General features: G+C 40.9%; 1 protein-coding gene across 3 annotated transcripts; it reads right to left on the bottom strand.

Moving 5' to 3' along the window:
* Positions 1 to 5,594: 5,594 nt before the first annotated feature.
* On the bottom strand, positions 5,595 to 19,623 carry tfap2a (transcription factor AP-2 alpha). Of its 3 annotated transcripts, none has more exons than XM_044338940.1 (7): positions 19,535 to 19,623; positions 14,713 to 15,132; positions 13,370 to 13,421; positions 11,501 to 11,726; positions 10,498 to 10,616; positions 8,599 to 8,740; positions 5,595 to 7,193 (listed from the first exon to the last, which is right to left on the bottom strand). In XM_044338940.1, the coding sequence occupies exons 1-7, from the start codon at positions 19,565 to 19,567 to the stop codon at positions 6,905 to 6,907; spliced, it is 1,281 nt and encodes a 426-aa protein (XP_044194875.1). In that variant the 5' UTR covers positions 19,568 to 19,623; the 3' UTR covers positions 5,595 to 6,904. The 3 variants fall into 3 exon arrangements, with proteins under 3 accessions (XP_044194875.1, XP_044194874.1, XP_044194876.1); XM_044338939.1 differs by lacking the exon at positions 19,535 to 19,623 and adding an exon at positions 17,697 to 17,862; XM_044338941.1 differs by lacking the exon at positions 19,535 to 19,623 and adding an exon at positions 15,659 to 16,266.
* Positions 19,624 to 20,774: the final 1,151 nt, after the last annotated feature.

The following is a 20,774-nucleotide window of genomic DNA, read 5'->3' as shown; positions in this document are numbered from 1 at the left end:
CGGGAGAGAGAGAAGCTGCTGCGGCTTTCTTTGCGCACAGACAGAGTATAAGTCCTTTATCATGGGGAGGCACCGGCGTGGCCTCGAGCTATTGCTGGCCTGAAGCAAAGTACCAGGGAGAAGAAAAAAAGAGAGGAAAAAAAAAGAAAGGGAAGGGGGGGGTCTATCATCAAACTTCATAATAACGCTTGGGGTTTGCCACAGCTGCGCAGTGACCCTTTTATTTTGCTGTGATGGAACAGATAGCTCACTATGAAATAGTGTGAAATTATCATGTCTATTAATTCAGTCAGACATCCACGGCTCTCCGCTGCCACCCCCTACCCCCACCTCTCTCTCTGTCTTATTCTATGCCTTATCCGTGGAAATATGTGATTTCCTAGCAAATGCTACATTTTACTAGAGTGATTTTTCATCGTTGATTCGCAGATAATAAGGGTGACACAGGGTGTTAAAGCGTCGGGTGTGTGTATGTGCGTGTGTGTATGTGTGTATGTGTGTGTACAGGACACAATACATGCCGATATGCACTTTCATTTACTTTCACGCACCTTGCTGGAGAAACCGTGCATGTCTGTGAATTCATCACAGGAAAACATACAGTTTTTGTTCCCTTATCAAATAACCTTTTTCTAATGATTTCAACCATTTAAAGTGAGATAACAGCCGGTACATAGATGACAAGACCTGTCTGTCCACCTGCTACTATCCACCAAAACTTCTCAAATGTCCCAAATTTTTCCCAATTTTGTTGTTAATTCTTATTGTATTTAAATTTGAATACGTCTAGAATGATTTTCCTAACAAAGTGTATTTTTACAAGCCCTTGTATATATGTAATGCGAGTACATGTATGTGTATGAATGGCACAAATAATGTATTATTATTATTATTATTATTATTATTATTATTATTATTATTATTATTATTATTATTATTATTATTATTATTATTATGCCAGCAGGCATTTTAGACTCCCTAAACTCTTTCAACGTTTAAGAAAAAAATGTTTTGCTCTATAAACTTTGTCATTTCTCACATTATTTTTTGTCTTTTTCGCATATTCATTGATTTGCAGGAATCATGTAAAGTTATAATCAGCTGTGTCAACTTTCTGGTTGAATGACCGAGATGATTTTTCCCTTCTTGAAATCTGTGAAAAAAAATAGTCTGAAGCGCTGACGAAAGTCACCAAAAAGTCACTTTCATTTGTAGTCAATACACATGTGACCGTTTTGCCAATAAAGCCTGCCAAACGTGCAGAATTGTCAATATTAATGAAGATGTTGCTCCAAATATGATGACCTGACAGCAACAACAACACATGAGGAGGGATTTAAAAAAAAAAAAAAAGAAAAAGAAAAAAGAAAAAAAAAACATTTTAAGGGATATGGCTGTGTCTATCAAGCGTGAGGGTCTGGTTTGATAAAAGGTCTGGGGTTTGATACAGAGAGACAGAGAGAGAGAGAGAGAGAGAGAGAGAGAGAGAGAAAGAGAGAGAGAGAGAGAGTTGATTGAAATGGCGTGTGCCTGGCTGACGGGAGCCAGTGAGGGACAAAGCCCCTGCGAAGCCACGGCCACTCGAGCAATTATTCCTCCACGCTGCATTTGGATTAGTGCAATGGAAAGAAGCATATGTTTGGCCCGGGGCGACACTCCCCCCCTGGCTGACTGCAGAGGATGCAAGGAAGGAGAGACACGGAGAGAGAGGCAGGGAGAGAGAGAATGACTAAAACTAGAAAATAAACTGCATTAACCGAGTAGGGAAACATTAACACAATTTTAATCCGCTTTTTTTTCCATATATTTGAGGATACACAAGACCATGACATTGGCAGACCTCAGTGCTTGATAGGTGACTGCAGGACAACAATGATTCCTGATAAGTGCTGTCACAGCGCACTAACATTGTTTTTTTTGTTTATAAAACCATGCTTGGTTGAAAAAAAAAATGGCAAAAAGAAACCATTAAAAATGCATCAAAATCATTTTAATTGTAAAACTACTAAATTAAATCTGTATAAAAACCTATGGGCCTATTATATTTATATATTCTAATACATATTCTATATTTTGGATTGTTCAGTAGGTGTGTACAGAAATGTGTGTGTGTGTAAGCGCGTGCGTGCAAAGATGTCAAGTAAAAACTTATCATACACCTCTCCTTGTAGTGAATGAGCCATATTGCGGTGGAATTATCGAGCCCCAGAGCCTATCAGGAGCCGCTTTGTTTATTCAAAGTCACTTAATGTTTTCTAATCGATTACCTAATGTCTCAAGTAATCAAGGGCGATTTGGTGGAGTCATTGACCTCTCTTGGCTTCTGAGCCCTGGCTTGCAGAGCGGGCAAGGGGCCCATAGGGGGTCAACGCCAGGCGGGGGGCCAGAGCCTCAAATGACGGCTGATGTCAGAGTTGAGGACAATTAGCCATTTTGCGCTTCATTGCAAACTTTAAAGTCACATAATTCGATTGCACCAATAACCGTATCAAATGTCATTTAGAGGAGCCCTGCGTCTTGTCCAAGCCACTTAATATTAAGCCGGCAGTTTGAAATGCGCACTTAGTAAAAATAGGATATAAGGAGGCCTGTAATTGACAGCACTGAGTTTGCAGAAATTCTATCGATAAATGACCATCTGTTTTCCATCATTTAAGACTTTGTCTCTCTTCGTGTTTCTACAACACCAACATGTTTAGTCCATCAAGATCCTCTATCAAAACATCTCTGTTTCATGAATAAAGAAAAACTTTCCAGCATCATGTGAACACTAATCTTTTTGTTGTTTTTTTTTCCCCATAGTGCTGCGCAATAACTGATCATCTTTAAACAATCACTTCCATTTCCATCATACTCAGATAACTCTTTAAATGTCAAGAGGACAGCTGGGCTTCAATCACATTCCAATCATACCAATATAACATTTCTGGCAGTGCAGTGAACAAGTCTGATCCTTGTAGGCTTTTGCCCTATATCTTCCCAAGTTCCCATGCAGGCAAGCAGCTCCAAAGCATTGCCTGCAAGCGTTACAGTGCAGACTGTTGTAGCGATGGCGCTACAGGGTAATTAGGCCATGCAGACAGTCCTTCCACCAAGCAATGATCTCAGCAGCATCATCTAAATACTTTCTGACCACAAACATGGCTGCTAGCGTGTAAAGTGGATGGGACACATTTGTACAGGACTGATGAGCACAGCAGTGATGTGCAGCTGGTTGCAAATGAAAAGTTGCGTTTCATGCCCGACAGACAGTGATCAATAGAAGGCGACTGCCATGAAAAATAAATATATTTGGAGTGTCAGCACGCAAACATTAATTTCCCCTTTAATTTAACCATACATGCATGCATAACTAATTTCAATTTGGTGCTGCAGCGAATGATTTTAAGCAAGATTTGTGTCACACATACACACACAGAGAGGTGGTTTAGCTGAGTCTGGCTGTGTTTGTCCTTCATTACATCTCTGCTACAAACTATAAATATCAACAGCAGCAGCCTACTGAACCTGTCTTTACCATGCAGACAAATACTGGATGAAATGAATAGATATAACTCTCCGCACACATCTACACACGAGCACACACACACACAATTCACACAATTCATCCCTGAGCATGATCATCTGCCGGCAGACGACGCTTAATCAAAAATATATCACTTTAACTCCTGGTATATATTTTATTTTCGCATATTCTCCGGGATATTTGATAACAACAGGCCTCACACTTATTAATTACTATACGGGAATCAGCTGTAATTGGTTTAGTTGAGACAAGCAGCAGTTATGGATTGAATTAGCCGAATTCAGCTGGATATTGCTGACTGGCTCTTCAAATTTCAGACCTCCTTGTTTTTTCTTTTTTTTTTTTTTCTTTTTGCAAATGACTTTCGCTGTGAGGCATTATGAGAAACTAGCTCTACCTGTTAAAGATCAAATGAGGGTAAAATTACAATTTTGTATTTAAAAAAAAAGCTATGCAAATTATTGTATATGCCGGTATCTGTGTAAACAAACGACAGACAATGGGATTTGGAGTTTCTTTAACACTCCAATTCCATAACACAAAAAGACACAATTACAGGCCTTGCGATCCTCCTCATCTCATACTAATAACACGCACAAATATCCACCATTGTCACAGATACCACTATTTCTAATGCGTTCGTTTCACCCTCAAAAACCTGTTTTCATTCAAGCAAACCCCGATAAATTTATTAAATAACATTAGCATTAATGACACACGTGAGGGGGCTTCCTTTTCCCGCTAATGCCAATGAATGCTGTTTTAATACGATTGTTTTCCCTTAAAGTGACTATTTATGCTATTCCCCCCTCTCACATCCACCATAGCAGGAGCAGCCGGGTAGTCTCTCCCCTTTATGAGTGAGCTATTGTGCCTGAGGACAGGATCCCACACACAATCTGAGGACTGAGCCAACAAAAACAGGGCCTGACAGACAATGCCTCGCTTCACCTGCTCCAGCACTGTGCATCGCAATTATGCCAAGGACATGTACAGTTAGGCTTCATTCACCCTCCTGCAAAACAACTGCCTCAGAATTAAACCAGGGCCCGAAAATCATGCAGATAATAAATATGGCTGCTGAGGAGATTGGAGAGAGAAAAAGGAGGAGGAGGAGGAGGAGGAGAAGGAGGAGGAAGAAGGGGAGGAGGGGGTGAGGGGGGGGGGGGGGTCGCCCAGTGTTCTATCTCCCAGTGTTACAATATTTTAAACTGCATGGTTACCAGACAGTGAAATAGGGAAAGCAAGAAACAATACCAAGATGCATATATCACCAGGCTGATTCATGCTCCAGACGAGATTGATTTCGAGCTATAGGTGCCACGCCATCAATATACAATCAAAGTCAACTCAAATGTTATGCAACGGCCTGCTCTCTGCAGCTCTTCGCGCAAAATAAAGCAAAGGCCAGCATCAGATTTGCTGTTACAGCCAGCGTGATAACCACATTTATAGACTCACTCAGCCAAAAAAAAAATGAGACTTAATACCAGTTAGGGGAAGAAATTCGTTATGAAAGTATTATATCACGAAATATACATAAAAAAAACACCAGCATACTGAGCGCTGATTGTTCATTGATTACACTTAGAGGCAAACAACATAACAAATATTTGATGCATGTCTTTGAATAAGGCTCCAGCACAGTATGGGGGGGGGAGTAGAGGGGTGGGGGGGTGGGGGGGGGGGGGAGCCAAATATAGCCTATAACAACCAAACATTGCACACCAGGCCCATATACATCTCAGAGGGTTTTAGCTGGAGGGGTGGCGCTGCACACTTCAAACGCGAATATATCCATTGTTGTGAGCCATTTGGCCTGCATAAGATCCTGTGCTCTGAACTAGGGAGTTTAAAGTAAGATTTTTTTTTTATTATACTTGAGGGAAACAATGAGTTCAGCTTCTTATTGCAAGGAGCAATCGTCAGGGGAGACTTAAACTCAATTACTGTAGCCGTTCAGAATGGGAAAAAAAAAATACCAAGACCAAAAAGAGAAGAAGGGAAAAAAACACCCGGACGTATCAAGCAGTGAATAAAAAATTAAAAGATATGAATAAAAATCGAGATGAAGCGTATCAAATATTTATTTTTTTTCTGGGCAACAAAGGACTATAATACATTGACAGGCATGGGAACTATTGCCAGCACATGTCTATACAATACAGCTAAAACCGCCTCCAATTTTGGACATTATCGGACATAACAAGATATCAGGTGGTCCCAAAAAATGTTTTTTTGAATGTCTTCGAACATTTAAAAAAAGACAATATTCCATTTATTGCTTTTATGGTGCTTCAAGGAGAGAACAAGAGGTGAAACGTATTCTGATTGGCACAACACATAAAAGCTTGTATAAAAACGAAAATAGAAACACAAAAAAAAAAAAAAAAAAAAAAAAAAACAGTTCTCCTCAGGGTCTCACTTATGCTCCGTCTCAAATAAAAAAAAAACTGAATAAGGATGATATATATAGAGAGAAATGGAAGTTTATTTCTATTAAATTTGTTCACTTGCTTCAATGTCGCCTCAACATGCTACAAGAGGGCTGAATTGAAATATCCCAGAGAAATAAAAAATACCCCAAACTTCTGTTTTCTAAGAACCATAAAATCACATGAAGAACTAACCGAATATTCAAACCCACTAAAACAGGAGGCACCAGATAAATAAAAAAAAAGAAGTTTCAACAGACGCACCATATTTACAATTCCCATTAAATTACACATAAATAAATATATACATACATGAACACTGATTCCCTTATATAACCGTGAATCGTGTTGAAATTCAAAAAGTTCAAGTTGGTCGCTTGGAGAGAGAGAGTGTGAGAGTCTACAACTGAAGTCATGACATGGAGCTCTGTGGATTTTCTCTTTGTTTTTCAAGTTTATTATTCACAATACTGATAAGAATTCATCCTCTTTTAGCTTCGTTTTTGTCACAATCGTAAAATTGAGATATAGAGGGGTCGCTGGATTTCAGTCCATTCGTTGCAGCTCATAAAAAATAAGGGGAGTACATAAAAAGTCCTCTGGCTGAGGCAATACACCTTTTCCTCGCCCTGCAGCTGTTCCTCTGCAGCTTTTTTTCTTTTCTCTTTTTTTTTTAAAATAACATTTCATATGGTTCAGGTGTTGGAAGAAGAAGAAGATTCTTGCGTCGTTTCCCCCGTGAATCCAAAGTGGGATGTAAAAACAAAACATGTAAAACCGCGCAAGATCAGGAAGTGGCACGTTTAACTTTATCAATAGTATTTATAAGGTATTTATAATATTTATATTGGATGGGTGGGGGCCCGGGCGAGGCGGAGGGGTGTGGGTTGGTGTAGCAGAAGGGCCCTGGGGTTTAGCCCTCGGTGAAGGTGGGATGGAAACATCACTTTCTGTGCTTCTCGTCTTTGTCTCCGCCTTTAGTGCCGTTATCTGAGTGACTGTTGGGGTTGTTGTTGAGGTACATTTTGTCCATGGCTTTGATAGCCTCGGTCAGATAGTTCTGCAGGGCTGTGACTGCCGCGCACAGTGCCGGGGTCCCGAAACCATGCGAGATTAGACTGAAGTGGGTCAAACAGCTCTGGATTCCCGGTTCAAGAATGGGCTGCGGCCGTGAGTTTCCCAGCGGCGAGCGGTCCTGGGACAGCAGGTCTGTGAACTCTTTGCAGACTTGCCTGAAAAAAAAAAAAAAAGAGAGCCAGGTGTTACTTTAATGACCAAACTAGAGCATCGGATATTCCTGCAAGCATCATAGAGTCCTAATAAAATACATCAAAACACTGCAAAAAAATGTCCATTTTAAAATCAGTCAGTTATGCAGGGGAGGTGGTTTGTAAATTAAATTTTTGCTTAAAGCGAGTAAAAAGCGAACTGTCACAGAGGTGAGATAAGTCCACTTGCAATTCAACTTATGTCAATATTCTTGGTGGACTGAAACTGCATTACATATTCTGCTTTGTTTCCAGAAATTAAAAAAAAATGTCCTGAAGCTACAAACAGGTGGAAATAAATCTCTCAGCTTAGTGGCAGCAAATTTCATTTTTATTTAAAAAATAATAATATTAATAAAATGTTACTAGAGAACATGAGTCCAAATGACTTGTTGATGTAAAACGATCATGTCTGCAGTGTCAACTTTGAACCTCAGTCGCTGATGATCAAATTGAAAACACCAAACAATAAAATAATAGTCGCGAAACATTAATGCTTTCATCACTTTAAAAGTGTGTAATTTAAATCTTACTTATATGAAATGCTCTGAATTTAAGTGCAATATTTTTCAAACGTGAGAAAATTGTGTTCCGCCATGAAAAGGTGAGTTAACTTTCCATTTCATGGTGTTGCGCCATAACACCCAGAAAGCCAGTAATAAGTGGTTATAGCTGACAGCTGTTTGATTATAGCGGCCCGTCATCAATATTAAATGCAGGCCTCTTGCCTTGTAAGGCCATTCCCATGTTTCAGTTAACGTATAATAAAAATAACCAACACCAATAGCAGCGCTGGATGAGAACCAGCTACTGGTCAGTGTCAATGAAATCACAGGCCAAACTAAACGCTGCTGAGCGCGTGGCTGAGGCAGTAACACACCAACAGAAGTACATACAAATATTTAATTATAATTTATAATATTGTATTGAAACCCTTGATTAAATAAAAAACAGAAAAGGAAGTGTCTGAATGAAATCCACAAATGTCGAGTAATATTTGAAAGTGTGTAATATCTGAATAGCCAATAGCATCAGTGGACTGATATAAAATTATGTAGACAACATATTTTGTCATGATCACACATCTGATATGATGTATAAATATTGCATGTGTTAAAAACATGTAACAGACGGAGAAAATATGATGGATGTATTTTTTAAAAAAGCGTGTGTGTGTGGCGTGTGTGTGTGTGTGTGTGTGTGTGTGTGTGTGTGTGTGTGTGTGTGTGTGTGTGTGTGTGTGAAAGGCTGTCAAATAAACACGCACACACACACACGCCACACACACACACACACACACACGCCACACACACACACACACACTGGCACAGACCGGGGATGCACAGTGAAATGTGATAATAGCACTTACTTCGTGGCCAATAGCATGTTTTTTCTTTGGACTTGTTCGTTTGGGTCGGAATGCTGACGGTTTACATATTCAGCTACTGCCTTGGCTGGAAACTCGGTCTCGCATACATAACCAAAATCCCTGGCAAGATGTACCGCTTCGCCTGAGAAAGAGAAAAAAAAATGAGGTTGAATGTGTTTGCTTATTAAATATGGTTACATCAAATACAGAGCAGTTCACACTCCCTGCTTGGGCCAACACATGATTAATCTGATCTGAGCAGAGCGTCCACTGTTTATCCGTTAAGACAGCAGGGTTTATGGCACCTGTACCTTCCAAACAACATTAATAATGATGATAACAACAATAACAGCATACAAATAATAATAACAACAGCCCTGCGAGTTGTCAATACACGTCCAGCTCCTGAATTCCTCCATACCGTGAGAATGTTAAATATAGAGGGAGAAACAATAACTGGATTTGAAATATAGACGGAGCGTCATGCTTAACACCATGTCATTGATTACCAATGCCTGCACATGATTGAAAGTCCAGCAGATCACAAAGGCATGGGGAAGCAATTTTAAAGGGCTATAACTAAATCTCACTTTCACTTTACATACTTCAGCTATGAGAATAGCAAGTTTCATTCCGTCCGAGTCTGAGCTCCTGTCTCTTGTTGGTTGAATTTTTTTTCCCCCCAAGTCTTTGGTTTTAATTTCCTGAAGCAGTTGAGTTTTTACTGCGGGGCTTCCTGCCCATAAGCCTCTGCTCCGGAAGAACGCATGCGCCAATTAGCATCAAAGCTCAAGTCCAGTAAACTCGTTTCCATAAAATGGAGCGGATCACAAACAATGACAGCACTTCAGAAAACGCAGTGTCCCTTCACTAAATAACCGGCTGCCTTCACCCCCCCCTCCTCCTCCTCCTCCTCCTCCTCCTCCATCCACCCCCCCACGTGCCACCACCCCCTTATTACCCAGAATCATACATTTCTCCAGGCTCATTACAATACAGCACCAAATTTCTACGAAGCACAATGAATATTGCATTCGGTCCTCTTCTGCAATAATGATTAACAGAGACCAATGAACCATCGCAGGCTTTCACCTTTGGAAACCCACAGTACACCAAATACCACCGCACTGAATAATAAGGTTCAACTCTGCAAGCAAAATGGATTTATCCAATCGCGACAAAGGCATCTTTTCAACGCGCCATAATTGACTAATTTATTCTTTAATAGGCCCCAAAAAAACCGTATATAGCTCCCAATAGGTCAACGCTACATCATTTGCATGCAACAGAAATCTTCACCGAAAACCAGAAGCATGGGAAGATAACGAATGAGTTAAGTCACCATTAAAAATCAGCCCTGCGCAGCCATATCCAGGCTGTGTTACTGTTTGAAACAATGCAGGGTTAATAAATCAATCGACTTTTCATCCATGAGGTGAAACAGCTCAGCGGCGCCCAATAAACAAGCAGCACTCAATAATTAACTGGACTTCAACACAAATTCATCCAGTGTATGAACTAGGCCAGCCGTGGACCTGCAAGTGTGCTCCTGAAAGCGAAGGCCAACGCTGCAAAGCCACTAGAATTACCAGCACCATTCTGTGTGTATGTGTGTGTATGTGTGTGTGTGAGTGTGTGTGTGTGTGTGTGTGTGTGTGTCTCCTACACACACACACACATACATACACACATACACACACACACACATAGACACACACATCCTTCATGCTTTATTACTTGCGAGGCAAAGTCGGTCCACATTACACGGATGAGCGCATATGCTGATTTCCAACACAGAGAAAGAGAGAGAGGAGAAGAAAAAAAAATCCCTGTTTGCAAGCACCTGATATCGCGGGAGCAACAAGAGTGGGAACGTGATTTAAAATGCACCCGACTTACCTTCCACTAGTGACGTCAGCAAGGTGACGTTGGCTGCCTTGCGTCTGCCCGCAGGTAGATTCAAGCCGATTTTATCCAGCTTCTCCCTTAAGGATCTTCCTCCGTTCTTAGACTTGGCCCTGTGACAGTAAAACAAAGCAAAAATTCATTGTAGTGTTGGTCATGTGTAGGAATTTCTCTAAGTGGGGCTAATCTATGATGAAGATTTTGAAAGGTACTGCACACTAAATAGGGCTTGTGCAAATAATCCCAAATAAATAAATTGAAGGAGACGTTAACTGTGGGTTTCCAGGCAATTTACAAGCAAAAAACCACTGTCAAAACAGCAGTACTTTTTTGAAACTTTCTGTACTTGTTGTCAGCCAATAAATGTGGTCTAACTCTTTAATACTAATTAAAGGGTGGATGGACTGAATGTGGCTGGCTTTGCCCTGCACCACATCCCTGATACAAACTATAAATAATACCAAAAGAGCCGTGGCGTTTTTACCATCAGACAAATACTTTACAAAATGAATAAATAAAGCCCTACTTAATAGGCAGCACTATAACTGGCTGCGTGTCTGCAGCAGTTCAGTAGACAGTTCACTGGAGACCAATGTTTTCATGTGTAATGCCTTCACTGGGCCTATAGAGCTGGGGTTGAAACAGACTAGGCCTACATTAATTTGAGAGAGAGAGACACACACACAGAGAGAGTGAGAGAGAGAGAGAGAGAGAGAGAGGAGAGAGAGATCCAGTGCGCTAGGGAAGTTAATATGGAATTTAACAGACCCCTCCTGCTTTAAATGCAGGAGCTAGGTGTCATGGTTGGTCGATTTTAATTATTCTTGGTACAGAGGAGAGAGAGCGAGAGGAAGAGAGAGAGAGAGAGAAAGAGAGAGAGAGAGAGAGAGGAGGAATGGATTGGAGTAGAGTGAGAGAGTTCATACACACGCACACAGACACACAGGTATATAGAGAGCAGAGCTTTTTTTTTTTTTTTTTTTGCAGTCAGACTCACCTCCTCAGCACCCCGCCCAGCAGTGAGGCGTTGAGGCACTCGGGCGGCGAGAGGCGTCTCTGCACCTCCGCCACCGTGACCTTGTACTTTGATGTGGAGCTGAGGAGGGACAGGCGACCCGGAACTGAGCAGAACACCTCGTTGGGGTTTACCACCCCTCCGAAAAGACCGTCCTTATTTATGGGGATGGCGGAGACGTTGTTGTTCTTGGATAAAGACACTGGACCTAGCAAGGGAAACGGGAGGGGAGGGGAGGGATGGTGTGGATGGAGGGAGGGATGAGATGGAGGGGGTGAGACAGAGAGAGAGAGAGAGAGAGAGAGAGAGGGAGAGAGACCGTGCTCAGTGAATTCCATGCAATGCAGAGCCTTAACTAAATGAGAAGGGGGGATTTAGGCCCCGGATTTAGAGTTTAGCACCACATGTGTACACTTTCAGCAACCTGGACATGCAGAGAGAAGCGACTAACAAAGGCCTATACATAGCAGTAATAATCATAATAATGATCATAATAATAATTGTGTTGCATTGTAGGATCACTGACATCAAGACTATTAGGAATAATTGTCATTCAGATACACACGTAAAATACATCATTCACATTATCTAGAAAACGCCAGTCATTCTTTTTAATGTATAGATATCAGCCGCAGACAGCGAGAATCTCCAGCATCTGAGCGCTCAAACAGCCTATTTTATTATTTTTTTTGCTCACGCCACACCATGAATCGACTGTGCGCAAAGCAACCACACCAACCGAGAGATATTCTCTACCTATTTTGACATAATATAACATAACATAACAAAACACCGTCGCCCGTGTGTGATTTCACACCGGGGGGGTTGCTCAACGCATACTGGGCTTTACACCGTTTTGGTGTGCAGTAACCGGAGACAAAGGGGACTGTGCGCCTTTGGATAGATCACTTGTGACATTAATGGCTCAGGGGAGCCTAATAGAGACAATAGGAGTTAAACGAACTCTTGAGATTACTAATATAAGAAGCCAATTATCATGTTGATGCGCAGATAGAAGGCAGAAATAAAAAAAAAAAGAAGAAGAAGAAGAAAGCAAAGAGGACAGAAAAAAATATACAGAAAAATCGCTCCATATCTTATCTGGTGAGCTCTAATGTGACCTGACAAAACGCTTTTAAATCTGACCATAAAAAGGCCTCCCCCGTGTTGTATCATAAACAAGATGAATCAGGCTGAATTTCTGACAGCAAATAAATAAATAAAAATATTGAAACAATATAATCCAACAACCATCAGCAAAGGAAATATGAGAAGGAGATTTAGATTTTAAAAAAACAGTCATAAAAACATTAATAAACAGTCTCTGGTTATTTTTTCCAAGCCGAGTTTTGATTCCCTCTATAAACGACAGACTATCATCCTGCACAGGGCAGGCCTGTGCTCCATCCAGCGGTACCAACTTCCATTTTAGATTTGACCATGCAGCGTGATTGCAGCTATTGGCTTCCACCAGTGAAGTGCCAGGATGGTCTATAGGCCTGTATCTTTGACCATCAATACCACGGGGCCTACAAAGCCCACCAGCTCTACTCATCTCCCCGCTGCTCTGAAACGCTGACAGTAAATTCCATCAGCGAGAAAAAAGGTGCAGCCAGTTTGATGCACTTGGAAACCATGTAATGAAAAATAGGCTACTGCGTATTAGGATCAGTCAGGCATTACCGCATTGCATCGAGTTCTCTCGAGCAGAATGGTGAATGGTGTGTGTGTGTGTGTGTGTGTGTGTGTGTGTGTGTGTGTGTGTGTGTGTGTGTGTGTGTGTGTGTGTGTGTAGCCTAGTAGTGTGCAGCTTACAGAAACATGCATGATATCTCGGAGGAAATTGCTTACCTTTTTTAATTACAGTCTGGTCGGGGATGTGAATTCCTTGATCCTCAACAGACTGTGACACAAACGTAAAAAAAACAAAAAAAAAAAGCAAAAAAAATGGACAATTTTAGCACAAAGGCATAAAATATCAGTCTGTGTAAGTGAATTCATCTCAGAATGCTGTGCACGAACAAAGCCTGGCACAATTAGCGGCCACAATCATCCAACATGGAGGCTCTCGAGGCCCATACCTGTTATTATTGTCCATGCGTGTTTTCAGCGGGTTACACTGATGGACGCATTACACTAGATCACAAACTCAGACTTAAATAACTAAGATGTGTCGCCCCATAATCCTGACCTAATTTCGCCCTCAGATTGGCTCTACTCACAAGGAAACCTCTAATCTAGATTGGATAGTAATTACGACAGCGCAGCCTATTAAAGGCCTATGAACTAATTAGAGGATTATTGGTGTTTGTTTCTGATTAAAAACTGGGAAGAATACTCTCAATAAGAATGACGGTTATTGACAATTTTAGCGTTCATTCATCATGCATCTTTAGTAATCGCAGCAGTTACCCTAAACTCAATCCACCAAAACTCAATTCTCGTGTTAGTATGCATGCAGTGTTATTATTCTGGAAGAACGGCAAGCTTGATCTTTTTTTTTTTTTTTTTTTTTTTTTTTTTTTTCAAACAGAGAAATCAAATAAAGTCAGAGAACATGGAGGAAACCTTGTCGGCGTATAATGTGTTTTATCTATTTCACTGAATTGGATTTAGTTATATTGAACATAATCACATCGAATTAAAGTAACAGCGTTTAAAAATAGATATGCTCTGAAAACTATATTTTATAAACTGAACTCAGGATGCAAAATTGTGCTTGTTTTATTAAAAATAATCTTGACATAATGGAAAATATTTTTTCATGCTATTTTTTTTTTCAGGCAGTAAAAAATGGCTGAATTAAGAGCCACCCGAACCATAAAGCGTACAATCAAGAAGACATTTATCATCTAACAGTGATAATGACAGATAAACACTTACCTATACCTATACGATATTAATAATATTAATAATAATTATAATAATAATAATAGCAATTATGAACGACAGGGTGCTGCTACAAATTATAATAATAGGCTAATTGCATTACAAAAAATAAATAAATAAACAACAACACCACCATCACTATTATTATTATATTAATATTATTATTATTAATGATAATAGTAATAATTTTAAATATATACTGTTAGCCAGCTGAGTCTAATATTAGTAATTACAGCGACATTACACTTTTCCTTTTTAAACGAGTAAACCCACAGAAGGACAAACCCAGGTGAACGCTGCCTTACCTGAACATCTTCTAAAGAGTGAGGTATTCCATGGATAGGGATAGAGTCCGACAGTCCCGTGTCAAGGCCGTGGCCGGACGGTAGGAGCACCTCCCTGCGGTACTCCCGGCACAGCTGGTGGGGCAGGCTGCGGTGCTGGTGCAGCAGGCCGCTCTCCTGACCCTGCCTCTGGCCCGGCCAGCCCGGGTGCTGCGGCTGCGGCTGGGCGTGCAGGGAGTTGAGGGAGTACGGGTCGTTGACGTGCGAGTAAGGGTCCTGAGACTGCGGGTAGATGGGCTGGTAGGGCGGGGGGAAGTACGGGGGCTGGAAGTCCGAGTTCGGTGTGTGGGAGAGCGGAGGGGCGCTCGTGTAGGGACTCTGGCCCACGCCGCCCAGCTGAGGTAGCCTGGCTGTCCCATTGCTGGTGCCGTCGTGGCGATCCTAGCAGGGGAGGAGAGACAGAAAAGTGTGTTTTAGCCTAAAATACATTTTTTTAAACACATCACCGTAAAATAATGTAGTTTCCCTCTCTGTTTAAACTGCTGAATGCTGCGGGCTTAAGATGGGGCATTTTCAAATATGGCCTGAGTGGATGACAGGAATTAGACCAAGTGTGGAATCTACACAGAATTCATATCATTGTCTCTGAAATGGATTTTAAACACTATAGACATCAGTTGCTCACACCGATCACTACTCTATATTTTTTTTCGAAAATAACATCATGGATAAATTGCAAAAAGTAAATGATGAAATGAAACATCGAATTTCGGACGTGGAAATGCCTTCAAATAAACAACCGAAGCTTGCGTTTTTTTGTTTTTTTTTTCAGCGTTATTCCAAGATGATCCACAGCTTTTAAGCATGCAAACTTGGCAAAACATTATTCAGCGAAAGAAACAAAATTATGTTTTGCAAACAAAAAAAAATTTGAAGTGTCTGACACGGTGAGGCTCCAGCAACTTACCATCGCGGAAAAACTGTGCACTAACATCTGAAAGGATTTTTGGTGCGACTCAAGAAAAGAATAATCAGTTCAAAAAAAACACTGTGAGTGTTTGGGGGCGAGCAAATGCAATTTACAAGCAAAACCCCCCCAAAAAAATGTTTAGTCCCCCGAAAAGACTCTTCTCTCCTGCAAGATCACGATGGCCCCGGCGATCAGATATGTGCCACAGAAGCAGGACGATAATCCATCAGAAATAATTGGTTAGATCCCCGCTGCCCTTCATTTGGGTCTAAAAATGCAGATATTCGGCGTTGCTGGCGGATTTGGGTTGAAAAGTTTCTCTTGGTAAACCCTCTTTCTCCCTGTTCTCCTGGCTTCTATCACAGTGCTGCCGTCCCCTCGCTTGAGCTCATATTAGCAAAAGAGCCGCTTCTTCGTCTCCCTCTTGGACTCCTAATAGAACGCATTCATGACTATTAATATTACAGGAATACTTAATAATAAGGAAAGAATGGTCGGAAATCGGGCGTGAAGCGGAGGACGCAACTCAAGGCAGGAGTCTGCGCTTAAATGACGTCCATTGAAAGGAGGAATCAGTATATCTAATCAGAGATGGGGAGAGAGAGAGAGGGAGAGAGAGAAAGAGGGAGTGAGAGAGTGAGGAGGGAGTGGAGAGAGAGAGAGAGAAAAAGAGGGACATTCACTCTCGTCTGACGAATCAGAGAGAGAGGGAGGAGGGGGGGGGGGGATTTTAAAAGGGTCCCAGGGCCAAAGCGCAAAAGTGAAAGAAAGATATAGGAATGAAGGGAGGTGGACCATAGACAGGGAAAGAAGAAGGTATGGAAGGAAACAATGTGCACCTCTGAACTGGGTGAAAATCCAGCAGACGACGCTATGGGCATTCCGACCAGCTCATTTCTACCGCTCGCCCCTTTGTTTTCCACCTCAGACTCCGACAGCGAGCTGTCCTCCATGGAGCTCCGAATGAATCCACGGGTTCTTCCTCGACTCCAAACCCAAAGCCACACCGGCTAACTTTTAACTTTGACCCGGAAAGACGGAGAAAAATAAATCCCAAAAAAAAGTCTATGATAGGGCCGCTCGGATCCGGCGCTCCAGCGAACTTTTACGCGCGACCAAAAGAGCTCTACTCCCCTTCCTGTCTAATTATGCATTTAGAAATTACGCAACACTGGTTTGTGACCGGATTTCGATTGCAAATTGTATTATTTGAATCGATACCAGCGGGTAAATATTTGCCTGTATGTGTAAAAAAAAAAAAAAACTACCATAACATGAACGCGGAGGTGCAAAGCTTTTGTTTTCCTGTTCCCGGCCGTCCCTATCTTCACAGGACGCGGCTGAAAACACGTTCGACTGGCTTCTCCACTCCTAAACAAGTCCCTGATATTACTGCCAAACTTTGTCTATGCTCATAACAACAATCACTCAGTGTATGCACTCCACACATACAATACACACGCAAAATCTAACGGCTCATGTTGCAGATATATTAAAAGTGAAGGGTAAATGTCATGCCATTTAAGCACTGAATAAAGCAGGCTGTGTTAGCGTTACATCTGCCATTTAGTCAAAATATTTATTTTCAATTAAATTTGTGGTAAGTGTATGTAATTATTTTAATACGCTCACGTGTCATTTAATATTTGGATTTATTTTTAGATGTAAATTTGAAGATAAAAAATATTTTTAAAATCACTGATGTAATTTTACTCATGAAACTATTATATTAAATAACGTTACTATTGCCATTATTATTGTTATTGTTATTATTATTATTATTATCATTATTATTATTATTAATAATAATATTATTAGACTTGACGCAAATACACAAATTAAAAGAGCCTATAAAAATTAATGAAAGACAAGGATCTATTTCTCCTGCAGTTGGTTTAAATGTGTTCAATAACAGCTGTCAAAAGAATGACATATTTGGAACAAAACAATACAACACAGCCCTCAAATAATTATCAGTGCATTTCTAAAAATTTAAATAAAACGAAATTAATCCAAAAAAAAATGAGCCCCTTACCTCGCAATCTTCATATTTAATGTTATCAGTTAATTTCCAAAGCATTTTCATGGGTTGTTGAGGTGGATATTGAGTATAGGTATCGCCTTAGCCTTGTTTTCACTCAGTGAATTGTGCTCCCCGCTCAGAAAAACTACTTTTATTGAAGCTGTGGGCTGCTGTCTGTCTTGCGCTCTGAGGTCTCCCTCTAATGGTGGAAGTGAAGGGCTGGAGCAGCTCTGTAATAACACTGGCACAGGGCCTCATTAGCATATCAACAGCCGTTTGATTCCCCCCGTCTGCTCACACAACACCAATGGACAGCGCACAGGTAAAAACTAAAGCAGCAAGACGCTACACATGCTTATTATCTCTACTGTTCAGTGAGGTGTATGTGTGTATGTGTGTGTTTGTTGAGGGGAGGGTATATAGTCATGCATGGGGACCTGCATGCACCTGGGACGGTTTCTAGTGTAATTTCACATGTCTTTCCAAGGCAAGAGATGCGCACATCAGACTCCAGAAATGCTGTTTTAACGATATAGTGAAATATTTATATGATAACAATATATTTCTGCTCTGAAATAACTTTTGGTAAAAGTCTCAACCCTACACAATCAGTGTCTCACAGATTAGTTTCCCAGGAGCTGATGTTAAAACAGCATGCCTATGCAAATAGCACCCTGTCACACACTTTGTTGTTAACCTTGATTTTTTTTTTTCTTCTACTTCCAAACTGTTATTTTAATCCCATTGAGAGTGGAGACCTTGAGAGGCTATTCTTTCAATGTTATGTTAAAAAAGTGAGCCATTCGAAGCGGCTCTACAGGTCCATTGACTACCTGTAAGGGCGCAGGGTTTGGGGAATGTAAATAATTAACACAACAACATGGCCTTGTTTCATTTGAATGACCGGCTAGAGGAGCCTGGCTCTGCCCTGTCGCCGGCCGAGCCTTCACCTCAGCAGGTCGTGGGTCAGCAGACAGGTCGCCAGCTCTTTAAGGCGTTGGCCCCTCTCGTTTAAAACCTGGATTACCATTTTTGGTGGAGTACCTTTTTACAAGCAGTTGTTATTAATGAGAGTGGAGCGATGATACTGGCTGACAATGACAGCTATGCATGCGAGTGTCTTTCTGGAGATCTGGCCCTGTCGTCTGTGGTGGTGATTGTGTGTTTTTTCTCTGAAACGAGTGAAACTTAAATGTTTTGTTTCAGCAAAGATCTCGGGTCGTCTGTTCAATCCTGTGCACCTCAAAAAAACACAAGGCCAGATTTTCAGTGAATTACAGACAATCTATACTACAAGACTCAGTAGAAAGTCCATTATGGGATGCTGTGTAACTTATGAATTTAAAACAAATGTGGAATACCTTTATATATAGACGAAATACATTTATGAAAAGTTAGATTTTACACCATGGACGCAGAGGACACCATTTGAAATAGAACTGCATTTCGTCAGTACTCATGTCGTGTCTGTAATGTGTTTCCACACATTTCAAATCTATAAGAAAAACACATTTACAGTGTATCTGAAGTGCGTATTGCCTCCTTACAACCTACAAATCTATGCGATCCTCGGTTTTCCACAGCAAAACAATGGGATGGACAATTTGACGTGCAAGACTACATCACACCACAAAAGAGGGTTTCCAAAATATCTGCAACTTCTTTGTATGACCTCCTGTCTGGTAAACTCTATAGCTTTCTAGACTACACACGCGTACTGCAGCCCACCACCTCTCTTTGTAAAACGTTTTACGGTTCCTGTGCAGCCTCATCTTACAACAAGTCGACACTTTGACAGTTTTCATGGATTTTCACAGCCGTCTCTTTGTCTTAAAGTAAGCAGCACCTACCTGCCATTCCCCCATTTTGCCCATAATTGACATTCTTTGTCTTCTGCTGCCTTTGTTTTTGGTTGATCCCGTGCCGTGCTATCTCATTGAGCCTTCGGTCCCAAAGTAAACCTTTACTTTTTACCTGGACCGGATCGCCTCACCTGGCCATAAAAGCGGTGCGGGGCCACCTGGTGACGCATGCGCACTGCTCCGGGTGTGGACGAGAAAGGAGAAACAACCTGGGAAAAAGTATAATAGCTTTATTTGTCTCAATGTTGAATAGGCCTAGGTCATACTTTGGTGTCTAATCAAAATTAAATAAGATAATAAAATGATTTTTTTTTTTAAAATCTTTGGTTAAATTAATTATTTAAGGAAACTGTGATACAATCGCAGTCACTGCTACAAAGAAAAATACATTATTCATATTTGCAGGAAAGTGTCAATTTAAGATATTAGACATAAAATCCATAGTCGTAGTCAGGATCTTTTTGCATGAGCCGAATTTGCATAAAAGATTTATTTCGTTTATGAAAACCCAGCAAAGTGTATCGTGTACTTGAAGAGGCAGGTAACCTGTGGTGTGGGTTGAGCCAACTTTCCATTCCTGGTGGAAAAAAAAAATGATAATGATGACTTATTAGAAATATGCTATAGCTCAGAAAATGAAGGAAAACGGAGGAAGATAAAAAATACTGTACATTACATAGGTTACATGTTTGTTTTCAAGTGACATAAAAGTAAAAGGGACACATCTGTTAGTCCTATGAACCAATTAACCCTCCCATTCTTTTTTTTCTTCAGTTTTGTGTTGATAGAAAACATGAATTCTCACTGCAAATGAAACTGTGTCAAGTTTTTAAAAAAAAATAAAAAAACTTGAAGGTTAACTGCCAACATCATTACTTCTACACAGAAAGCTACCCTGCTATTGTGAGGGTCATTATTTATTTATCCACTGTTTATTTCTAATACATACTTATGTAGACCCCCCGGGCCAAGAGCGAATGAGCTCTCTCTCTCGCGCGCACGCACACATACACGCACACAGAGAAGAGAGCAACACTTGCGCTCACATGGGTGATAATGGTCAGAGCTGTAATCTAAAACACCCTTTCTCCCTTTTTAAAGTTTCTGACGGAGCACATACACATACACACACACACACACACACATGCTGGCTGGCTGCATACGGGACGCACAGTTGCGGTGCATGTCGCTCATCCAGAAAGCAAAGGCAGACATCTGCATGGATGAC

Source organism: Thunnus albacares, chromosome 21, assembly GCF_914725855.1.
Source record: "Thunnus albacares chromosome 21, fThuAlb1.1, whole genome shotgun sequence".
Classification (NCBI taxonomy): domain Eukaryota; kingdom Metazoa; phylum Chordata; class Actinopteri; order Scombriformes; family Scombridae; genus Thunnus; species Thunnus albacares.
The sequence above is the reverse complement of the archived record's forward strand: the minus strand, read 5'-3'. Positions and strand labels throughout refer to the sequence as shown.